The sequence below is a fragment of the Vipera berus genome, assembly GCF_964194415.1.
Source record: "Vipera berus genome assembly, chromosome: 6".
Classification (NCBI taxonomy): domain Eukaryota; kingdom Metazoa; phylum Chordata; class Lepidosauria; order Squamata; family Viperidae; genus Vipera; species Vipera berus.
Window position 1 is genome coordinate 8,041,864 of NC_138208.1, and position 24,163 is coordinate 8,066,026.

Sequence of the window (24,163 nt, forward strand, 5' to 3'; positions counted from 1 at the left end):
GACCTAAGAGATGATGATGATGATGATGATGATGATGATGATGATGATAATGATAATAATAATAATCATCATCATCATCTTCAATTCGATTCACCGTCTGGGACTGGTAAAAATCTAACAGTTCAAGTCCTAACCAAGGACCTAAGAGATGATGATGATGATGATGATGATGATAATCTTCAATTCGATTCACCGTCTAGGACTGGTAAAAATCTAACAGTTCAAGTCCTAACCAAGGACCTAAGAGATGATGATGATGATGATGATGATGATAATAATCATCATCATCATATTCGATTCACCGTCTGGGACTGGTAAAAATCTAACAATTCAAGTCCTAACCAAGGACCTAAGAGATGATGATGATGATGATGATAATCTTCAATTCGATTCACCGTCTGGGACTGGTAAAAATCTAACAGTTCAAGTCCTAACCAAGGACCTAAGAGATGATGATGATAATGATGATAATAATAGTAATAATCATCATCATCATCATCTTCAATTCGATTCACCATCTGGGACTGGTAAAAATCTAACAGTTCAAGTCCTAACCAAGGACCTAAGAGATGATGATGATGATGATGATGATGATGATGATGATGATGATAATCTTCAATTCGATTCACCGTCTGGGACTGGTAAAAATCTAACAGTTCAAGTCCTAACCAAGGGCCTTAGAGCTGCTGCTGCTAATCATCATCATCATCATTATTTTCAATTCGATTCACCATCTGGCACTGGTAAAAACTTAACAGTTCAAGTCCTAACCAAGGGCCTTAGAGCTGTTAAGGTAAGGTCTGAGTATAGATAGGCAGTTCCGAGTCTTACTATTTATTTATTGTGTCATCAAATGTATGATAATCTGTCTCATTTCACCTTTTTAATGTTTTGCTTGACATTCAGGGCAGCACATTTACCTGTCGGCCAGGATCGATGGGAATCTGGTGATCAGACCTTATACACCTGTGAGCAGCGATGATGACAAAGGTTACGTGGACCTTGTTGTGAAGGTAAAAGCTTTGTTATTAATCATTTTATTAAGCTTATCAAAAAACACAAAGGAAAACTAAAATAGTGGGAAAATGGGGGAGGGAAGAGAAAGAAATGTACAAAAAAGAAATGAACAAAAAAGAAAGAGAAAAACATTGACTCCGGACTCTTCTTAGTGCAGTAGAATAACTTAGTAACACAGCCTCACCTTTTTAGTTTTACATACTTAATATGTACTAGCCATTTCTATAACAAACTTAACAGCAAAAAGCAAAGTTAAGGTTTCGTTGTTTTTTCCATCTCAAGCACAAAATCCAGAAGTGGTTTCCAAGTAGAAACAAAAGGTTGATATATATTTTTTTCTTTGATTGAAGCACTTAATTTAGCCATCTCTGTTAGTTCCATCTGTTTTTCCAGCCTTTCATCCATTGCAGGAATTAAAGTGTCTCCATTTTTCTTGCTGCTGTCAAAATATATAACAGCAAAGCCCCAGATTTTGGGTTTGATAGATAAAAAGCAGAGACATCACCCTGTCAACAAAAGTGCCTATAGTCAAGGCTATGGTCTTCCCAGTTGCAATGTATGGCTGTGAAAGTTGGCCGATAAGAAAGGCTGAGCACCAAAGAATGGAGGCCTTTGAACTCTGGTGCTGGAGAAGACTCCTGTGAGTCCCTTGGACTGCAAGGCGATCAAACCGGTCCGTCCTAGAGGAGATCAACCCTGACTGCTCCTTAGAAGGCCAGATCCTGAAGTGGAAACTCAAATACTTTGGCCACCGAATGAGAAGGAAGGACTCCCTGGAGAAGAGCCTAATGCTAGGAAAGGTTGAGGGCAAGAGAAGAAGGGGACGACAGAGAATGAGGTGTCTGGATGGAGTCACTGAAGCAGTAGGCGTGAGCTTAAAGGGACTCCAGAAGATGGTAGAGGACAGGAAGGCCTGGAGGAACGTTGTCCATGGGGTCACGATGGGTCGGACAGGACTTCGCAACTAACAACAACAATGCTGGGAAAGATGGAAGGAAAGGAAAGAAGGCTGAGCGCCAAAGAATGGAGGCCTTTGAGCTATGGTGCTGGAGAAGACTCCTGCGAGTCCCTTGGACTGCAAGGCGATCAAACCGGTCAGTCCTAGAGGAGATCAACCCTGACTGCTCTTTGGAAGGCCAGATCCTGAAGCTAAAACTCATATACTTTGGCCACCTAATGAGAAGGAAGGAGAAGAAGCCTCATGCTGGGAAAGGTTGAGGGCAAGAGAAGAAGGGGACGACAGAGAAGGAGGTGGCTGGATGGAGTCACTGAAGCAGTAGGCGTGAGCTTCTGAAAATGTTCCAGGATTGAAGTATTCCTGGTGTTACACGGTTACTAACCTACGGACCTCTTTTAAATATGTGTGGTGTATGTTTCACCTGTCTTGAGCAACATGGATTTGTAGGCATCTACATGAGTTCATATTTCCCACCCGTCCATTCAGTTTTAAAGGTATTTTATCCTCTCTAGATCTACTTCAAAGGGGTTCACCCCAAATTTCCTGAAGGAGGGAAAATGTCCCAGTACCTGGAGAATCTAAAGATGGGGGACACCATTGATTTTCGGGGACCCAGTGGATTGCTTGTTTACAAGGGAAAAGGTGAGGCTCTAGCAGCTGAATGTCAAGTTGGAGAAGGTCATCTCTGATTTATCTTACAAGTAGTCCTTGACTTATGGCTCTAACGGAGCAGGCCCATCACGGCCATCATGCAAGCAACACCATTTTACAATTTTTTTTGGGGGGGGGGGGTGTTAAGTGAATGTGGCAGCAACCCTGTTTATAAAGGAGCCACAGTGGTTGTTGAGTGAAGCAACGGTTCACTAATGGGAGTGGTTTGCCAAAAGCTGGAAGTAAATGCCAGCTTTGGTCGAAGCTGCTGTAAAACAACAATTATGTGACCACGGTTGTAAATACAGCCCAGTTGCTGAGCACCCAAGTCCGGTCATGTGACTGCAGGGGAGGGCCCAAGTAGCATAATTTTGAAGAAGAGTCCCAAGTTACGTCCATTGTGACTTTGGTTGCATATCAAGGAGCAATACAAGGTTATATCCTGACTCCTCCCCCGCCCCCCGCCCCCATTGTGGGTTTTTTCTAGATGTGTGGCAAGTATTCATCATTGTGATTAGGAGTGGACAAAAAAAATGTCAAATTTGACATCAACGTGCATTCCAAGCACATGTCCCAAAGGTGCTTTTTTGAAGAAACAACTGGACTTTCTTGGTTTGTTTTTTCTTTGAAGATGTTTCGCTTCTCGTCCAAGAACCTACTTCAGCTCTGACGGGATGGTGGGGAATGGAAGGATTTATACTCCTTGCAGACAGCTGGTCATTTGCATTCTTTAGAGAGTTGTTGAGGCCACTTGGAGGCTTGTCTGTGTCCTCGGGGTCACCTGAGTGGTGCTAATGGGCTCCACATCCATTTGCACCACTCAGGTGACCCCAAGGACACAGACAAGCCTCCAAGTGGCCTCAACGACTCTCTAAAAGAATGCAAATGACCAGCTCTCTTTAAGGAGTATAACTCCTTCCATTTCCCCACCATCCAGTCATAGCTGAAGAAGCTCATTGGATGAGAAGCGAAACGTCTTCAAGGAAAAACAAAGAAACTCCAGTTGCCTCTTGAATAAACACCTTTGGGACAACCAGGACCCTGATGACTGAGAATCTCCATTTTGAAGTGCCACCAATCCACTTGCTCACCTGCTTAACTTTTCCGCCAGGTGTGTTTGCTATTCGTCCAGACAAGAAATCCGAACCCATTCTGAAGCAAGTGAAATCCGTTGGAATGATTGCAGGTGGAACAGGTATCCCAAAATGTCTTTTCCTGCCTTGGTTATTCAAGTTGATGCGTCAGATGCAATGAATTGAGTCCGCGGTCCAGTTAAGATGATTTATATATTTCATGCTCACACGAATCCAGTCAATTAATAAAGGTAAAGGTTCCCCCACACATGCGTGCTAGTCGTTTCTGACTCTAGGGGCCGGTGCTCATCTCCGTTTCAAAGCCGAAGAGCCAGCGCTTGTCTGAGGACGTCTCCGTGGTCATGTGGCCGGCATGACTAGACGCCAAAGGCGCACGGAATGCTGTTACCTTCCCACCGTAGTGGTCCCTATTTTTCTACTTGCATTTTTACGTGCTTTCGAACTGCTAGGTTGGCCGAAGCTGGGACGAGTAACAGGCGCTCACTCTGCTACGCGGCACTCCGGATTCGACCCGCCAAACTGCCAACCTTCTGAACGTCCTAACCCACTGAGCCACCGCTTCCCTAGTCAATATTCAGCTGTAAATTGGTGCTACATAAGAGTCAATGGAACTCAGGATTCAGACCATTTGTGGCAACATAATGACTCTAGGCTGATTACTTTTTTGACTCCGACCCCAGATTCTGCCTGCTCTTGTATAGATTTGTCTTCTACAGGATTCATTTGATTTGACTCTCTCTTCCCCCCCCTCTCTCTCTCTCCCTCTCCCTCTCTCTCTCTGTCTCTCCTCCTCCCTCTCTCTCCCTCCCTTCTTGCCTCTCCCTCCCTCTGTCACTCCCCTCTCCCTCCCTTCTTGCCTCTCTCGCTCTCTCTGCAGGAATTACTCCCATGTTGCAGCTCATCCGAGCAATTGTAAAGGACAAGGAGGATCCCACAGTTTGCCATTTACTCTTTGCTAACCAGGTAGGATGATGTCCTTTGCTCTCTTACTAAGGAGCAAAGAGCCTATTGGACCGAGGGCAATATGTTGTGAAGAATAAATGAAATAGTCTGCTGATATTTCACGCTAGAAATATTGAAGTCTTGTGCAGATTCACTCAAGATATTTACAGTATGCCACCATTTTCATTGGATTCTGTTTCCAGAGAAGCGTAACGTGAAATTGTAGCCTTGCTTATTTTATTTTTTTCCAATTGCTCCAAACAAGAAGAGACAGATTCCTTCTGGAGAATCCTATCTCAGCAGCAGTTATAATATTCCAACTTCTGTTCTGGATCCTTTAAAAAAAAATTTTTTTTTTGGAGGAAATAATGAGACAAAGCTTAAGTTAGCTGCTTCTAGTGCAAAATGTGTTAATGCAAGAACGGAGCGAATCAATTTCCCTCCACACCAAAGCAAAGGCCTTCTCAAATTAAGTTGTTCTCCCAAAGCGGTTTGATAAATGCTCTGAATCAGAAATGGCCTAAAGTGTTCTAGACCGAAAGCCCTAATGAAATAGATTCATTCTAGAACTGAGTGGAAACATTTTGGTGGGTTGATTAACAGCTCAGAACAAATGCTTTTTAAATGAAATGCAATTACCCCGAACTTTGACAACAGATACGGTGTTACCTCTGACCATTTTTATTCACATTTAACGGGACTTGGAGCAGACTCAAAGATTGTTGTTAATAATTCACTTTTCTTTTTTCCTTTTTTTTGCTAAGCCCTCGTTTGTTTTTTTTTATTGAAAAGTTTTTCAATACATTATAGATAAACCCCTCCCCCACCCCCTACCCAACCCCTCCCAACCCTCCCACCCTCCCCTTCCCCCCTCCCCATCCCCGACTTCCCAGAGCTAAATACAAGGTATAAAAATAAAAACAATCATTAACAACCCTATGCTAACAGCAATAATCTATTAAGTCTATAGCACTCTAGCTCTTATAAATTGACTACAAGCAATACAAATAACATATCAAAACCTATTCAAATGCTAAATGAAACTTTTTAGTCCCATATTTATTCTGGATGTAATCAATCCATTTTCTCCATTCCATAATATAACGTTGTTGCGAATGGTCCTTTAAATACGCCAATATCTTTGCCATATCCGCCAGGTTAGAAACTTTTAAAGTCCATTCTTCTATAGTCGGTAGTTCCTCCTTCTTCCAATATTGACCTACTAACAGTCTTGCTGCCGTAATCAAATGCAACATCAACTTGGTGTCCACAACAGTAGTATCAGTAATTATGCCCAATAAAAACAATTGCGGACAAAACTTTATCCTTTTCTTAAATATCTTCTGCATGTTCCACCAGATTTTAATCCAAAATGCTTTAACCTTTTTACAAGTCCACCATATATGAAAGTATGTTGCATCTTCGCCACCACACCTCCAGCATTTAGGCTGATAGCTCGGATACATACTTGCAAGCTTTTTGGGATCTAAATGCCACCTATAGAACATTTTGTAAAAGTTCTCTCTTAAATTTTGAGCTTGCGTAAATTTTACGTTTCTCACCCAGATCTTTTCCCAGGTATACATAGTAATAACTTCTTGAATATTGTGAGCCCACTTTATCATACAATCTTTAACAAGTTCTGTTTCTGAGTCAATTTCTATCAATGCAAGATATATCCGTTTGATATGTGCAGGACCCTGATTTCTAATTTCGTTGATTGTTTACATTTTGATTCCAGGGTCTTTCACATTAGCTTTGGGTTCGTGGTGTTTTTTTGTTTTTGTTTTTTAATGGGATTAAGAGGAGACCAATATTCTAAGTTGTCCGATAGTGAATTTGTGAGATAAAACAACAATTGCTGTGTTTCTGGGACAGACCGAGAGTGATATTTTACTGCGCTCCGAACTCGAGGAAGTCCAAGCTCAACACTCAGCCCAGTTTAAGCTGTGGTACACATTGGATAGAGCTCCTGAAAGTAAGTAATTCATGATACAATTAAGATTAAAATGGTAAAGGTTCCCCCGCAGATGCGTGCTAGTCGTTTCCGAATCTAGGGGCCAGTGCTCATCTTCGTTTCAAAGCCGAAGAGCCAAGCGCTTGTCCGAGGACGTCTCCGTGGTCATGTGGCCGGCATGACTAGACGCCAAAGGCGCACGGAACGCCGTTACCTTCCCACCGGAGTGGTTCCTATTTTTCTACTTGCATTTTTACGTGCTTTCGAACTGCTAGGTTGTCAGAAGCTGGGAGTGTAACAGGCGGCTCGCTCTGTTACGCGGCACTCGGGATTCGACCCGCCAAACCGCCGACCTTCTGATCGACAAGCTCAGCGTCCTAACCCACTGAGCCACCGCGTCCCTACAATTAAGATTAGATGACGCTAAAACATTCTGCTTAATTGCCTGAATTTTAACGAAACCATATAAAGTTTTCTTGGGAGTCAAACCTAATTCCTGATGGCCATGTGGCTTTCTGCTTTTCCTCTGCTGTTTTTGTAGCTCACTAGTCTACCTTCCAAGCCTAGGATTTTTCCCATCCACATATTAACCATGATTGGCCTCAGTTAACTTTTTAAATCAAGCCCTCGTCTGTTTGGGATGGGTTATCTAATCTACCCTAGTCAAAGAGCTTGCCTTCTTCAATTCAAACTCAACTTCTGGGGACCTATTAAAAGGTAAAGGTTCCCCCGCACATGCGTGCTAGTCGTTTCCGACTCTAGGGGCCGGTGCTCATCTCCGGGTCAAATCCCGAGTGCCGCATAACAAAGTGAGCGCCTGTTACTCATCCCAGCTTCTGCCAACCTAGCAGTTCGAAAGCACGTAAAAATGCAAGTAGAAAAATAGGGACCACTCCGGTGGGAAGGTAACAGCGTTCTGTGCGCCTTTGGCGTCTAGTCAAACCGGGCACATGACCACGGAGACGTCCTCGGAGAAGAGCTGGCTCTTCGGGGGGACCTATTAGAAGCCTCCATATTGTTTTCTTGGCAAGTTGGTTGCCAATACGTTCTTCTGGAACGGAAGAGGCTAGATTTGTCATATAGAAATAAGATAATGATGAAAGGAGGGGGAAATTGGAAAGGTAAAATCAGAAAATTCCTTCCTGATGCATGTGGGGAATTGATGAGGTTCTGGCAGTACGTTCATCATAGAATCCTCTCTTCTGCCATCCAGCAAAGCTTGGACCTATGTCAGCATCAGACGTATAACTGGCAGCTTGTTGTCATAGCACATCTTGCAGGAACTACCAGATGGACTTATGAAATCCATGAAAAAGTTCTGGCTCCCCACTGGAATTTAAGAGATGGGGAAATTGATGGCTGAAATGGCGAAAGCAACAAAAGCAATCAGGTCTTCAGTGCTCTCTGAGCTTGCTGGTTTTCTCGCTAGCGTTTCATTGCCAATATCATTCGGCACATTTGCTAATGAAATATCTGCAAGAAAACCACCAAGCTCAGAGAGCACCAAGGATCCCACAGTCCTACTCTTCCCATTTGTCTTCTCCTCCACTCCGCAAACCTCACTCCTTTATAGCACTGACTATGTTACCTAGTTGGGTCATGAAATGTCCGCAGGAAACGCACTAAGCTCAGAGAGCACCAAGGACCCCACAGATCAACCCTGAACTACAAATTCTCTCTTCTATCAAAAACCAATTTAGAATAGAAATAAAAAGAAATAGAAATAGTAGAATGGAACGGAACGGAACAACAGAACAATAGAATAGAATAGAATAGAATAGAATAGAATAGAATAGAATAGAATAGAATAGAATAGAATAGAATAGAATAGAATAGAATAGAATAGAATAGAATAGAATAGAATAGAATAGGAGATTAGGAATAGAATAGAATAGAATAGAATAGAATAGAATAGAATAGAATAGAATAGAATAGAATAGAATAGAATAGAATAGAATAGAATAGAATAGAATAGAATAGAATAGAATAGAATAGAATAGTTGGAAGGGACCTTGGAGGTCATCTAGTCCAACACACTGCTCAGGCAGGAAACCCTATACCATTGCAGACAAATGGTTGTCCAGACTCTTCTTAAAAACTTCCAGTATTGGAGCATTCACCACTTCTGGAGGCAGGCTGTTCTACTGATTAATTAGTCTCACTGTCAGGAAATTTCTCCTTAGTTCCAGGTTGCTTCTCTCCTTGATCAGTTTCCATCCGTTGCTTCTTGTCCCGCCTTCAGGTGGGACCCTTCTCAGATTTGGGCTTTGCTCAGTGACCCCTTTCATTAAACTCTGAAGAGTACCGTTTAGAGAAAATACAGCTAAGTGCAGGGCTCAGTGTCTCAACCCCGAGGATTAGTAGACACCCACAGGTGTCTCATTAGAAGGGTTCTGCTTACAGAGTAATCCCAAATTTACCAACGGCAACGTCAAACTAGGATATTTCATGCCTATTCAGGCAAGTGTCTTCATAACAGAAAGTTTGCAAGTGCGAATCGGCTATTAGTTCTAATTTTTAGAGTCAGATGTTTGCCCGTCATACTGTTCAATCACGAGAAAGTGATGAAACTGATGGAAAGGGCTGTAGATGGTGCAACGTTTATCCGGCCATCCATTTCAAAGCCCCTTTTGAAGATCCCTAGTGCAGGGGTCCCCAAATCCCGGTCCGTGAACCAGCATCGGTCCACGGCAGGTCACAAACCGGCCTGCGCAAACAATTGAAGCCCAATCTGTTGTTGTTGTGATTCCTTGCCAGCCAGTGGATCCAGCAGCTGAGTCTGAGGAATCAGATGAGGAGGAGGGGCCTAGTGTGACATTAGACTCAGAGGAAGGCTCTGAGGAGCTCCAAGACTTACAGTCGGACGAGGAGCCTGGCCCCTCTACTCACGCTCAGGCTGAGACACGGCTGTGTTGGGAGCCTGAGTTGGACAGAGATGAACACTTGGGACAAATCCAGGATGCACAAAAGTGCAGGCAAGAGAAGCGAGTAGGACAGAGGAATGCAGTGGGGCGGCTCCAAAGGCAAAGGAGAGGGCATTAGGAGTTATAAAAGGGAAGGTGTGGGAGGTGCTGGTTGCCGAAGGCAGCCGTTCGTGTTGAGGATCGAGTTTCTGTGGACTGTGTTTGTTTGCCTTGGACATTGACTCAGGTCTGTGAGAATAAAAGGAGGGGGGTTTTTTCTTGCGTTTCCTGCCTGCTTGATTGGAAGAGGGGTTTCTCCTTGTGAGCATAACAAGGACTCACGTGGGCTGGGACAGAACAGCAGGATGCAGGCAGCATGCGAAACCACACACCCCTCTGGTCCATGGAAAAGCCTCTGTCCACAAAACCAATCGCTGGCACCCAAAAGGTTTGAGGGGGGGTGGGGGGCCTCTGCCCTAGTGTATCTCAGTGCTTTTTTTTTGAAAGAGATACTAAGAGAAAAGTGTGTTTTTTTTTCAACACAGAGTGGGATTACAGCGAAGGATTCGTGAGCCAAGACATGCTGAAAGAACACATGCCTCCTCCTGATGATGATGTTTTGATTCTGATGTGTGGCCCACCGCCCATGATCCAGTATGCCTGCCTTCCCAACCTGGAGAAATTGGGCTACACCAAAGAGATGTGGTTTACTTACTAGTGGGGAGTTGGGATAAAGTAGAAGGGGAAAGTAGGGGAAAGGACAAGAACTCTTGGGGGGAAATCCAGGTAACAGAAACCAGCTGAGTTAACAGAGGTGGCACCAACCTTCAGAGGAATTCCCGTTTGTGCACTCTTGTGTCTTTCTAATCCCGCCAAGCTGAAGCCTCTGGTAGACCGACTAACCGTGTTGTAGATCCTACTCTTTGCTTTGCTCTGCGTATCAAATCTGTCCTAAGGCAATTGAATGACGTTTGGCTCTTTTCATCCTGGATGGGCAAATGTAGCTAGGCACTCAAATCACCAAAGAGTTTGTTCTGTACAGCATCTAGGACAGGGGGTCTTTAAACTTGGCCCTTTTATGACTTGTAGACTTCCAACTCCCAGAATTCCTCAGCCAGCGTGGGGGAACTATGGCCCCTTCATGACTTGTGGACTTCAACTCCCAGAATTCCTCAGCCAGGCATGCCTGGCTGAGGAATTCTGGGAGTTGAAGTCCACAAGTCATAAAAGGGCCACGTTTGAAGACCCCTGTCTTAAATCTAACAAACAAAATGGAGGCTGGCTGAGGAATTCTGGGAGTTGAAGTCCACAAGTCATAAAAGGGCCACGTTTGAAGACCCCCTGATCTAGGAGGCCAGCAGGGAAACCGTGAAGGCGGTGACTTCACTCTCCCTGTTGTTTCTTGCAGCCAAGCTTTAAATGCACAACCTGTCTTTCACAGACGTGTTTTGTGTCTTCATTAGCAGAGGAAAGGGGAAGGGAAAGGAAATCATTTGACGTGTCAACCTGTAGAAACATAACTCATCTAGAAAGCAGCAGTTTGATCGGCTCTATCATTCCCAGGCGATGGAGATGAAAGAGGGAGGCCCAGTCTTGAAATACTGAATCGTAATGGCGGGCAAAACCAATAGGACAGAAATGAGGGATTGGTATCGTCTCTTCCTTCGGGCCTTTGTCTGGGGACAAAACTTGCAGCCGGCTTTGGCTTTGCGTAAGGTGGAATAAAGGTGTGTGCCTTCGGAAGAATCCCTAAACCTACCATGGTCAAAAGGACGGCATTGAGCACAGAATTGTCTCCCAGAAATGACCATTGGGGAAAAACAAAGGAATGCAAATTTGGTTTAAAGGGGTTGAATGGTGGACGATGGGATAGCCTGTTAGTGGATGAAAAGACTCTAGGTCTGCCTATATTTTCCTTTAAGTATAGTAAATGGTATCAATCTAAAACAATTTCTTTTCGCAACTCACCTTTCTGTTGCATTATTGTTCTATTATTCTACCACACCAGCCTTCAGTGGGTCCCTTTTTGATTAGCTAACTACATACCCATGTTTGTATACCTAAATATAGCTCACTTACAAAATATGTCCACGTATTGTTTTCAATAGAAAAAAAAATCAGAATTCCTGATGTCAAGGGTGATTTTTCATCCCCGCAACTGGCCAGCATTATTTTTTTTCTTTCCAGACGTATTTTAATATGATTTGGGTACCAGTTGCTCCAAAGTTAATCACCCCAGATTTTTTTTTAAAAAAAAGATCTTAGATGCTTTATGAATCAGAACCTGAACAGGAGAAGTTGGAAGTCTGTTCCTGCCTTCTTGGCCATGAACACAGATATCATCTGCTGTTCAAAAACAGAACTTGAGTAGACATGGTCTACTTGAAGTCCAGCCTTCCCAATTCCTCCATCTTGCATCAAAAACAGAACTTGAGTAGACATGGTCTACTTGAAATCAACCCTTCCCAAATCCTCCATCTTGCATCAAAAATAGTAGACATAGTCTACTTGAAGTCCATTCTTCCCAAATCCTCCAATCTTGCATGAAAAAGAGAACTTGAGTAAGAATGGTCTACTTGAAGTCCACCCTTCCCAAATCCTCCATCTTGCATTTTCAAGTGACCTGATTAAGAAGCCTCAAGAAGCTCCTTAACCGTGATTGAAACTGATGACATCCATATGCCAAGTCGAAAGAGCCTAGAAAAAAAAATCTAGATTGGGGTTTCAAAGCTTGTATGAGAACTTAGGGATTAGGGACAAAAAACCTGCTATTCTAGACAAAGTAAATCTCATTTTCTTAAAGGGCTAGCTGATATTTCGAGCATCAGGCTGAAGTGTAACACCCCCCTGCCTCATTCTGCTTCATTTTCTCCCTCCGTACAACGGGATTGGCCCGGGGGTGTCCATAGAGCAAGTAAGAAAATCAGAGGCCCCTGGCATGCCTAAAATGGAGGCAGGGCTTTGACTGCACAGATGCCTTATCCCCATGAATAAGTAGACAGTTTGTAAAACCCTTCCTTTAATCATCTTAGGAGTTAGTTACACACAGGTTACTTAACAATAAGAACATAAAGGTTGCTGCATAGGAACCAGTGGGGTCATCGAACTGATGATTAGAGATTCAGGATGGGAGCGAATCAGATGAAGACTGACAGACAAAGCATCATTTGAGGGCTTGAAGTTACGGTCAGACACATTAGAGAACAATGCTATGAAGTTAAGGTGTGCCAGGAGACATCCTAAACATTGCAAGATTTGGCGGGAAAGGTTGCTTCAAGCATATTGGAAGCATCCCAGTTTCAAAGTACAGCTCTGTGCTCAAGCTGAGCTTTTTGCCAGCACCAAAGTGCCCTCGCAAATGAAGGCGAGGCACACGAGCGTGTCTCCAAGTTGAAATAATTCAGAAGTAATCATTCCAGAACATGCATGTCACAATCTGGACCTCATGAAGAGAGGATAGGGCTAAATCCATTGATTCCACAGGCCGGCTGAGGTCTGAAGACTTCCACGGATTCCTTCGCAGGGAGGATAAAATCAAAAAGTCCATTGATAATGGTGCTTGCAGGAGAGGTGCGTGAAAAGGAAGTGGATGCAGCTCCACAGTTGAAGTCTTTTGCCCTTTGGGGCGCTGGTCTGCAAGAGGTAGAAATGAAAAGGGAGGAGACTTCAGTTGTGAAGTCATGGCCACCACCTTGAGTTGGATGCATCTTTGCTCCATAAATATCTCTTGAGCTTATCATGCAGTTTGACCAGATCAAGAAGGAGAGAATGCCAGAGCATGAACAAGGACAATGGATAAATGGATAAATTTGATTATGCACTAGAGTCTTTGCTTAAATGTCCTTCTGCAGCAGAAAAAAGTTTATATTGCGCTCCCGTTTGCTTAATGTGAGTAAAACACCCTTTTTACTAACCGTATTGAGGCTGAACGACGCCGGTCCTGGTCATACAAACTGTTTTGTATTGCTTTACCTGCCTATTCAGCTGTTTGACTTTTTTCAGCTCTTTGTGGTAGAAATAAAACTCCCCCCCCCCCCCGCCTTAAGATGTTTTTCGAGTTCTGGTTTATTAATGTTGGGTTAAAATCAACTGGAAGACATTCTGCTTGTTTTGGTCTCCTGTTTTGGGGTTCCGTGCTTTAACAAAATCATGCACAAAGAGAAAAGTCAGCAGAGTCATTTAGGACGTCAGTGACCAGCTATCCAGGTTGTCTCCCCCACACACACACAGACACACACACACACACTTTTGCAACAAGATGGATAGTCCAGTAATAAGAATTGGGTTCTATTTGTAAAGGCGTCTTCAGAAATTGACATTCTCGGTTCCCCCCCCCCCCAAATGAAAGAAGAGAAGTAAAATGATTCTAATAACCACACCACAAGGGGAGGGAGGGAAGGAAAGGAAAGGAGGAAATGGGATGGAAAGAAGAAGGAAAAGGGAGGGAATGGGAAGGGTGTTCTGTACCAGCCTGCTACCGGCCCTGCAGAAAAGGCAGGGACAACCCCTCCACAAACGGCAAGAGGCTGGAACTACGCCTGCCAAATTTATAGCTACAAAAACAAACAAGACACGAACCAAGAAACCAGAGCTTTAAGAAGCATGAACCATCCCAGCGGTTGCCTTCAGCAAACCAGCCCTCCCCACACATTCCCCTTATATAGAGTTCAGGGCGTGGCTTCTCTCTGCCTCCTTCCGAGAAGCCCCATTGCCTTCCTCTGTTTACTCCTACTTGACTGCCTCCTGCGTCGGGCGTCCTTGAACAGGGCCAGCTGTGGGTCATCTTCATCCACACTGTCAGGCTCACACAGCTGGGTCTCCGTGGTGACCAAGTGGGAGGGGCCTGCCTGAGGGCTCTCATCAGCAAGATCTTCAACCCCCTCAGCAAGGTCTTCCAACACCCCCCTCCTCCTCTGAGTGGTCTGACCCAGCTGCCGAACCCACAGGCTGACCCTGAATCACAACAAAGGGAGGGAGGAAGATGGGAATGAGAAGGGAATGAACAAAGGAAAGAGATGGGAGTGAGAAGGGGAAAGGGAATGTGAACAAGGAGGGAATAGGAAGGAAATAAACCAAGAGGATGGTGAGAAGGGGAAAGGAAATGAGGGGAAGGAAGGAAGGAAAGAAAGAAATGAACAAAGGAGATGAGAATGAGAAAGGGAAAGCAAAGGAGGGGAAGAAGGAAGGAGGGGGTGAGTCCAGTTAGCCAGCTGCAAAGACCAGGCCAGAGAGGGAAGCCACAGCCAGGGAACAGCTGCACCGACAACCAGGCTGCCTGCAAGGAGGCAGGACCAAGACTCTTCCCTCACCATACACAGGACCGTCTCTTGCAGCTGGAACCATCAAAGGGAGCCAATGGATGCCTTGGGTGGACTCTCCTTAAAAACGGGTCTCAGGAGTACTTCTGCTTGGTTTGAAGACTGGGTGAAAAAATTACATCCCACACCCATTCAAGGTTTGTCCATCACAGGTAGTCCTCGACGTATGGCCACCATTGAGCCCACCATTTCTCTCATTAAGCGAGACATTTGTGAAGGGGGTTTCGCCCCTTTTACAACCTCCCTTGCCACGGTTGTTAGGTGAACCACTGCAGTTGATGAGTTAGTAACATCGGCTGTTAAGTGAATCTGACTCCCTCCCCCACTGGTTTTGCTTGTCGGAAGGTCGCAAAAGGGGATCGCGTGACACACACACACCAGGACACGGCAACCGTCATAAGTACGAACCAGTTGTTGAAGCATCTGAATTCTGATCGCACACGTGCGTGGGGACGCTACAAAGGTCATCAGTGTGGAAAAATGGTCACAAGTCGCTTTTTTTTCAGGGCCACTGCAACTTTGGACAGTCACTAAATGACCTGTTGTAAGTGGAGGACTATCTGAATAATTTGGGCCAGTGGTGGGATTCAAATAGGTGAACAACCGGTTCTCTGTGCGGATGCTGCTTCCAGAAGTCCGTTCTGGGCTGGGCCTGGGCAACAAAAAAATAGCTAACGGTTCTGCCAAAGTGGTGCGAACCGGCTGAATCCCACCACTGATTCTGGCCTATTGCTTTGGAATATTCCTTTCGGCGTCCTGTTTCTGCAATCACATTTTCCAACAGAGGAAAACGACTCCAACTAATCTAATCCAAAAAAAAAACCAGATCTGCCTTTTCTTACAAGTTTAAAAAAAATAATAATAATAACCTGGTTCCTTTCCCTCTCCTCCCCATTTCATTCTGATGAGTTGTTTTGAGAGAGCAAGTCAACTCTTACTCATAACATTCTTAGGGAAGGTATGAATCACAACTGCGGTGTGGAACTTGGCAACCAGAATAGGTCCGACAACATCTGGATCAGGGTCTCTGCAATCCATCCATTTTGTTCCGAAACCAGGTTATAGAAGAGGGATTCAATCATAGCCCGGCACTCTTCATAAAAGGATTTGGTGGCTTTTGGTGCAAAGAACTCATGGCAGAAATTTTTCCATGGATATTTAGAAAGTAAGAGTCTTTCTGACTTTGTCAGCAAAGTGGCATTCCTATGTGCCTGAATTATTTATTTACATGTCCTCAGCTATTAAATGGGGAAGAGGGGTCACCTCCAAAGGACCTTGTCTCTGCGGCTGTCTGCATCTCAGAATAAAATTTGTACTTTTCCAAGTCATATAACCAAAAAGCCATAGAAGCCTATTTTAAGTCCATTAGATACTATGTTTTAAGAATATGCTCTATCGTGTCCATGGGACGCATTGTGGTTTGGAAGTTCTGGGAAGAAGTGAAACTTGGAACATCTTGGTGGCTTCAGGTTTTGGCCAGTTCTGGAGGGTTTTCATGGACCAGGAGAGTAAGTTTTATGCACTTGAAGTTCTCACCCACAAAGCCCATCCATCCATCCCTCTCCCAATCTTCCTATTTCCTCTTCCTTTCTCCTTACCTGCTACATCACCCCAAATCCAGGCACGTCCATCAGCCTTAGGTCAAGAATAGAATAGAATGGAATGGAATGGAACAGAATGGAACGGAGTGGAGTGGAGTAGAATAACAGAGTTGGAAGGGACCTTGGAGGTCTTCTAGTCCAACCCCCTGCTAGTCCTTTTCTTCATTAAACTAGACATACCCAATTCCGGCAACTGTTCTTTATATGTTTTACCCTACAGTCCCCCGATCATCTTTGTTGCTCTTCTCTGCACTCTTTCTAGAGTCTCACCTGCTTCTCTCTCCATCTTCCAACACCTTCATTTGCTTCATCTCCCTTCAGATGCTCTCCCGTCCCACCTCTAAATACTTTCTCCTTTACCCATTGACCTCACTGCAGGAAACCCAACCAGAACATTTATGTTCTGGATCTGGACCCTATACTTGTCTGTGCCTGGTTGAAACACGCGGTTTCTCAGAAAACCACACACCCCCCATTCACTGAATGGAGCACTTTGCAGACCCTTGCTGTGTTGTTTTTGATCATAGGATCAAACACAGCATGTTGTTTGGATTATTTGCATGTACTGTTCAGTACCTGAGTGTGTTCTGTTGTATAACTCTCAGCCTTCTGCTACGATGGCTTGCAGACAAATCGGGAACAACCTGAGTTTCTGTGAGTAGGAGTTCCTGTTTTGATTTGCATAAAAAATATATTGATATACGGTAGATCATCTTTTCTCTGCACATTGAGTCTTCCCTCAATTTTTCTTCAAATGTCTTAAGTAGTTCTAGAATTAACTTAACACACACACACATATCAAAGTTACATATTGAGTTACTGAAAATGCATGGAAACTCCATTTGGACAAATACAGCTGTGAAAAACAATCACATTGTGTTGTTTACTGAGTTCTTAGCATGCATGAAACTTCCATCACAAAATGTGCTGCCCGTTATTTGAAGGTTATCAAATACTACATATCCCTCCAGCTAGTGAGTCAGTTCCATATTTATGTAAAGTCATGTGCATTTGCCCATGACAAAGCGGCATTACACAGCTCCCTACACATCAAAGGAAAACTTAAGTCACATTTCCTGACTGCCACTCCATCTATATTTTAAACCACTTAAGACCGGTTAGAAACCTTGTTTTTTTTAAAAAAAAAAATTATTGATGCAGAAAAAAAATACTAAAAAAACCATCAGAAATACAGTTATTAGATTTTAGTGAATGAAGTTACGCAGAACTAGGCATTTGCAAAGGGCATCTTCAAAAGCATTGAGGAAAAAGGGCTTTGGGACTCTGCTGTCCCTCTGCTATCCTTTGATTACATTTCCAACATTTTCTAGACCTATTTTTAAACATGTTTGCTAATCTAACAGGTAGGAAAGGCCATCTATAAAACATTTTATATCAGTTTTCTTTGTACGAAGTAGCCCTTGTCAGTTTGTAACTTCTTTCCGACAGATTTTGCCATTTCTCTAATTCTATCTTATGCCCAAAGTTTTTTGCCCATGTGATCATGGTTTCCTTCACTTTTTTGTCTTCCATTTTTAAATTCAATATATAGGATGCTGGACCTGAATGCACCGTTGGGCTGATCTAATAGGTTACTGTTACGAGCAACTTTACAATGAGAACTGGTAGGCATTCATTTAGTGAATACACACACACACACACACACACTTTTTCATCAGAAGTCAACCACATCTGATAAACACTGTCTGATCTTTATAAAAAGCCTATGCTTTAACATCTTGTCGTACTTCGATTGAATTTGCAATCGGGACCACCGTCAATGCCCTGATCTTCTAACTCTTGTTCAGATTTTAATTTCCCATCTCCATTCAGAATAGCCTTATAATGCTAAGATTTTTTCAAGTTTAACTAAATTTGGATGTGCTATTCTTTGAAGCAGCCCCTTTATTAGGAAATATTCCCATTGTATTTCAATGCAATTTTGAGGGGGGGGAGACAAAAACTGCCGCTTTAAGGAATCTGCTCTTTGTTTTACAATACTCATTAAAGTAGCTGCATCTTTTCTCATTTCTCACCGAGACGTTTGAAGCTCCGCTTCCACACGCTTGCGTAAGTCTAGCAGAGAGAATTCCTCGACAAATTGTTCCTTAGGTTGCATTCAATTTTATGACCTTTTTTTTTAAAGCCGTGGTTGTTAAGTGAATATGGCTTCCCCAATTGATTTTACTTGTTGGATGTTGGCTGGGAAAGTCACAAATGGCATTGATATGACTCCAGGATAACAGAATAACAAGAGTTGGAAGGAACCTTGGAGGTCTTCTAGTCCAGCCCCTGCATATTGGAACTGTTGTAAATACATGCTGGTTGTCAGGAGCAAAAATGTTGATCATGTGAACCATGGGGATGCTGTGATAGTTGTAACTATGAGAACTGGTTATTAGTCACACTTTTTTCCATTGTAACTTCGGCCACTAAATGAAGGCCTACCAGTTCTCATTGTAAACTTGCTTGTAACAGTAACCTATTACATCAGCCCAGCGGTGCATCCAAGTCCAGCATCCTATTTCCCACAGTGGCCAATTTGACACAGTGGTTAAGATGCTGGCCTAGAAGCCAGGAGACAGTGAGTTCTAGTCCCACCTTAGGCACAAAAGCCGGCTGGGTGACTTTGGGCCAATCCCCAGGAGACAGTGAGTTCTAGTCCTACCTTAGGCACAAAAGCCAGCTGGGTGACCTTGGGCCAATCCCCAGGAGACAGTGAGTTCTAGTCCCACCTTAGGCCCAAAAGCCGGCTGGGTGACCTTGGGCCAATCCCCAGGAGACAGTGAGTTCTAGTCCCACCTTAGGCCCAAAAGCCGGCTGGGTGACTTTGGGCCAATCACCAGGAGACAGTGAGTTCTAGTCCCACCTTAGGCACAAAAGCCGGCTGGTTGACTTTGGGCCAATACCCAGGAGACAGTGAGTTCTAGTCCCACCTTAGGCCCAAAAGCCGGCTGGGTGACTTTGGGCCAATCACCAGGAGACGGTGAGTTCTAGCATCACCTTGGGCCCGAAAGCTGCCTGGGTGACTTTGGGCCAATTAGGAGATGGTGAGTTCTAGTCTCGCTTTAGCTATGAAAGTTGGTTGGGTGACTTTGGGCCAATCACCAGGAGATGGTGAGTTCTAGTCCCGTCTTAGGCATGAAAGCCAGTTGGGTGACTTTGGGACAATTAACCCAACCCATCAGAAAGGTTTATTGTGGGGAAAATAGGAGGAGGAAGGAAAATTAAGTATATTCACCTCCTTGAGTTATCTTTGAAAATCTAATAAATAAACGTGACTCATTTTATTTCTCAATAGGTTTTTATTTATTTAACACAGCAATACATATATTTCCACTGACCTCGTCATAGATAAACATCCCAATAAAATACCATAATGATATTTCATTTCATGTGCACTTATAAAAACCACTTGGCTTAATTATGAGTCTTATATTACTCTCCCCAGACCCGTAGTAATAATAACTATTTACCTAACCAGAAAAAAATGATAGCAAAAATTAATATATCTGATTCTCTTCATAATGCACAACAACTATTTTTTTTTTAAAAAAAAAGAATAGTTGCATTGTGATTTGATTCTTTGGATTAACATGATTTTGCATCTGAGCTTGATTTTCTGGGTGTATTTTATCCAAATAGTGCAAAATCTGTTTTTAGAGAGTAGAAGACACAATTTTATATTAGACAAATTTTAGCAATAACCTGAGTGGGCTGCTGGTAGGGGCAGGGTTTTGCTTTTAATTAAGGAAGTTAATTCCTTAATTCATAAATTAGATTTATTTACAAAAGTTGTCTGCCTTCATTTGAACAGGCTCAGGAACCCAATGCACCAAAACGGTTAGGAATAAATTTTGAAAAATTATTAAGGTTGCTGCATAGACCGTATTGAGGAAGTTTTTTTGAGACGTTAAAAAGGCAAAAAAAGGATTATTGTATTGAGCAAGAGTACAATGAATTTTAATCATGGTTCCAACTATAAATAAATGAGCATGTAGCAGAAATTTTCAGATCAGCACCAATTGGCAGAGAATTCGGGTTCAACCCAATTTTATATATCTCAGAAACGAAACCAAAGCTCATCAGAAAAGGAAATGTAACTAACTATTGAAAAGTTAACCTTTCAGGAAACAATTTATTTATTTTTTTTGGATAAGATGAAACGTTGAAAGTCTTTTTATCCAGATCCAGTCTAAAATATCATGAACTGAATGAATGACATTCAACTGAAGGGATACACTAACAATCACTAACATTGGTACCTGATTACATGCCAAAATCCTAATTAAGCTATTCTTGCAAAAAAATCTTTGGATCAGCAATTCCAAAGTTGAGGTCAATACCATCTATAGCACCAGCCGATCATTCAGAGAGTAAATTCCAAAACTTTGCATCCCCCATCGTTTTAGCCAGAGAAAAAAGAAATTAAAAGTAAAATATTGGAAAGTGATATTGGAAAAGAAGAGAGAGAGAGAGAGAGAGAGAGAGAAAGAGAGAGAGGCCGGCCAACAGTTTTCCACCGCTAATTTGACAAGTATGATTATTTTAAAAAAATATAATTAAAAAAAAGACATGCTTTATCTTTTAAAAAAACAAGTATAAACATTCAATATGGTGTGATATCGCAAATGGTAAGTCAAAGGCAAGATTTCGTATTTGAATTTAATACTGTAAAATAGCATGAATTAGCTAAAATTCCTCATCGTTATAGTTTTACAATCCAGTACTTGGGAAAAAGGGGAAAAAATTGGCTTTCTGGATGTACAAAGCCACACGTTTTGTGTGTGTGTGTGTGTGTGTGTGTGTGTGTGTCTCCAGATTTTCAGTTGCAACAACTAAAGTTTAAAACGCTATTAAAAACTGTATTTTACAAAGGGGAAAGTCACAAGTTTTCCCATGGCACGTTCAGGGAAATTTTTAATTATTTCATTCCTCAGGTCAGAGAGCAGATGCCACTTGCAAAACGGACTTGCAATTCCACGCAAGCCTTTTGCAAGGTGAATGTACTTCTCCAGTATCCAGCTGGGTTTGAGGCTTTTAGGTTATCACCTTACATCACAGTATAAAACTTCCGACCCATTATGAACTCAATACATTTTTTTTCCTTTTTCATAAAAATTGCATTTAAAAAAAAACATACAAGATTTTTTCAACACAGGAGGTTACACAGCTGATTTGAAGAGGAAAACAGGGCGAAAAAAATTTCTGCAGATACCTTGACAATGGGTGCTACTGTCGGGGGTCTGTAATTGGTGTCCCCCCACCCACCTTTTTTTGCATTACTGGAAGAAAAAGAAAATTACCAGGGTACATTATGGCACATTGTACACGCTAAAACATTATGCTGTAGAGTCTTATTAAAAAGGTTGGCACAAATTGCTACGCAGGAGGGGGGGAAAAGGGGGGGTTATGAGGTCTTCTCTTCCCATCTCATCAGTTTACCAGAACTTGGATGGATAAAAGAACGTCTTGACGATCTTTTCGCTCTCCGCCATCAGTTCTTGCAAACTGAAGCAAAAATTACTTCACACAAGGTGCGGTGTCCGTCACGTACAGGAGCGGGACGCCAAATATGTCCCTTGCTGACCCTGTCACACGTTGGAGTCGTCATCTGTGATGCTGGCGCTGGGAGAACGGGTGGCCAAGTCTCTAAACATGTCATCTTCTTTCAACATGTGCTGGAAAGAGAAGATGTGGGTGAATTAATTGGGAGAATTGATTAATTAATTAATTAATCAGACAAAACCCACTGGCCACGTAAGGCAGGGGCCCTCAATGTTGGCATCTTTTAAGACTTGTGGACTTCAACTCCCAGAATTCCTCAGCCAGCTTTGCTTAAAGTCTTAAAGTTACCAAGGTTGAGGACCCCTGACGTAAGGTAGCTCAAGTGGTTGGGACCCTGGACAGGAGGTTAGTGAGCCTATACTGAAAAAGGATGCCAACCTTGATCAATGGCAGAAGGGTATTAACAAATTTATCTGGGCGGGGAAAAAACCAAGAGTTAAATTCAAGATTTTACAGGATGCCAGGGAAAGAGGGGGACTTAAGGCGCCGAATTTGAAATTGTACTATGATGCGGCTGCTTTGACCTGGGTTAGTGATTGGCTTAATTTAACTAACAAGGGAATACTTCATCTTGAGGGATGGGATTTGGTATATGGATGGCATGCATACTTGCTTTATGATAAGAAGGTAGACAGGGCTTTTAAATCCCATATTCTTAGAAGTGCTTTACTGTGTGTCTGGAAAAAGTACTATAATAAGTTAAATTATAAAATACCGATTTGGGGAATTCCTGGACACGCGATAGAGGGTGTATCTATGGGAGTGAGTATGGATATGGTTTCTTATAAGGAACTACTCAAATTGCAAGGGAATGATTGGCAACTTAAATCAGCAGAGGAGTTAAGACAAGAAAACATAAATTACTCTTGGTTTCAATATACCCAATTGAAAGCTAGGTGGAAGTCAGATCAAAAGGTTGGTATCACAATTACAGATCAAAATTTAGTAAAGCAAATTAGAGATCCAAAATGTGCACATATAAAGAGGATATATAATGCTTTAATTGAATTGGATTCGGAAACGGAATTGGTTAAAGATTGCATGATAAAGTGGGCACAAAATATTCAGGAACCAATCTCGTTGGACACCTGGGAGATAATTTGGGTCAGAAATGTTAAATTTACCCAGGCTCAAAATTTAAGAGAAAATTTTTACAAAATGTTTTATAGATGGCATCTGGATCCCAAGAAGTTGTCCAACATGTATCCTAATCTGCAGTCTAAGTGTTGGAGGTGTGGTAGCTTAGAAGCTACCTATTTCCACATGTGGTGGACTTGTAGAAACATAAAAGCCTTCGGGATTAAAATTTGGTGGAACATTCAAAAGATTTTTAAGAGGAAGATAAAGTTTCCCCCGCAATTGTTCTTACTGGGTATTGTTGTAAATTGTGATGTCAAAGAGACTAATCTGATGTTGAATATGATAACGGCAGCACGGTTACTGGTGGGACAATATTGGAAGAAGGACAATCTGCCCACGGTAGAAGAATGGGTGTTTAAAGTTTCTAATCTTGCAGAAATGTCCAAGATTTCTGCTTATTTAAAGGATCACTCACAGGAGAGATATATTTCAGTTTGGAGGAGATGGATAAATTATATTGAAAACAAATATGGGACCAAAAAGTTCCATTTAGCTTATGAGTAGAATTTAGTGGGATATTGTTATTGTTAGTAGTTATGCTAAGAGAGAGTTAAAGCGCAGTACGAATTTGGTTGATTGTATATTGTGTAAATTTTTATTTAGAATATGATTGTTGTAACTATAATCCTGTATTTAGCTCTGGGAAGTGGGGTGGGAAGTGGGGGGGTTGGGGTGGGAGGGATTTGGGGATATATTGTAAAATATTGTAAAACTCTTTAATAATTAAAAAAAAAGACTTGTGGACTTCAACTCCCAGAATTCCTCAGCCAGCTTTGCTTAAAGTCTTAAAGTTACCAAGGTTGAGGACCCCTGACGTAAGGTAGCTCAAGTGGTTGGGACCCTGGACAGGAGGTTAGTGAGCCCGCGTTCGAGACCCAAGTGCTGCTGTGGGATGAGGTTGAGCTCCCGTCCTTTGCTCCCGCTCCTGATGGGGACATGAAAGGAGCCCCCAACTGGGTGTCACCGGGCAATGGCGATGTCAGCGGCTCACCCTTTCAACCCAGAAGCACGTTC

The 24,163-nt window shown here is 42.7% G+C and overlaps 2 protein-coding genes across 6 annotated transcripts in view; one reads left to right on the forward strand and one right to left on the reverse strand.

Moving 5' to 3' along the window:
• The window catches only part of LOC308669988 (NADH-cytochrome b5 reductase 3-like), a 35,837-nt gene extending 22,270 nt beyond the window's left edge, over nt 1–13,567 (forward strand). The window contains exons 4-9 of the mRNA XM_081331087.1: nt 907–1,013; nt 2,488–2,617; nt 3,738–3,821; nt 4,598–4,683; nt 6,541–6,640; nt 10,068–13,567. Coding sequence (XP_081187213.1) covers nt 907–1,013; nt 2,488–2,617; nt 3,738–3,821; nt 4,598–4,683; nt 6,541–6,640; nt 10,068–10,240 — 680 coding nt within the window. The 3' untranslated portion in view covers nt 10,241–13,567. The remainder of the gene's footprint in view (nt 1–906; nt 1,014–2,487; nt 2,618–3,737; nt 3,822–4,597; nt 4,684–6,540; nt 6,641–10,067) is intronic.
• Nucleotides 13,568–19,740: 6,173 nt separating this feature from the next.
• PPFIBP1 (PPFIA binding protein 1) overlaps nt 19,741–24,163 on the reverse strand; it is a 117,409-nt gene continuing 112,986 nt past the window's right edge. For all 5 annotated transcript variants that reach the window (XM_081331664.1, XM_081331663.1, XM_081331661.1 and 2 more), the window contains one exon: nt 19,741–22,122. In XM_081331664.1, the coding sequence (XP_081187790.1) occupies nt 22,036–22,122 (87 nt within the window). In that variant the 3' untranslated portion in view covers nt 19,741–22,035. The remainder of the gene's footprint in view (nt 22,123–24,163) is intronic.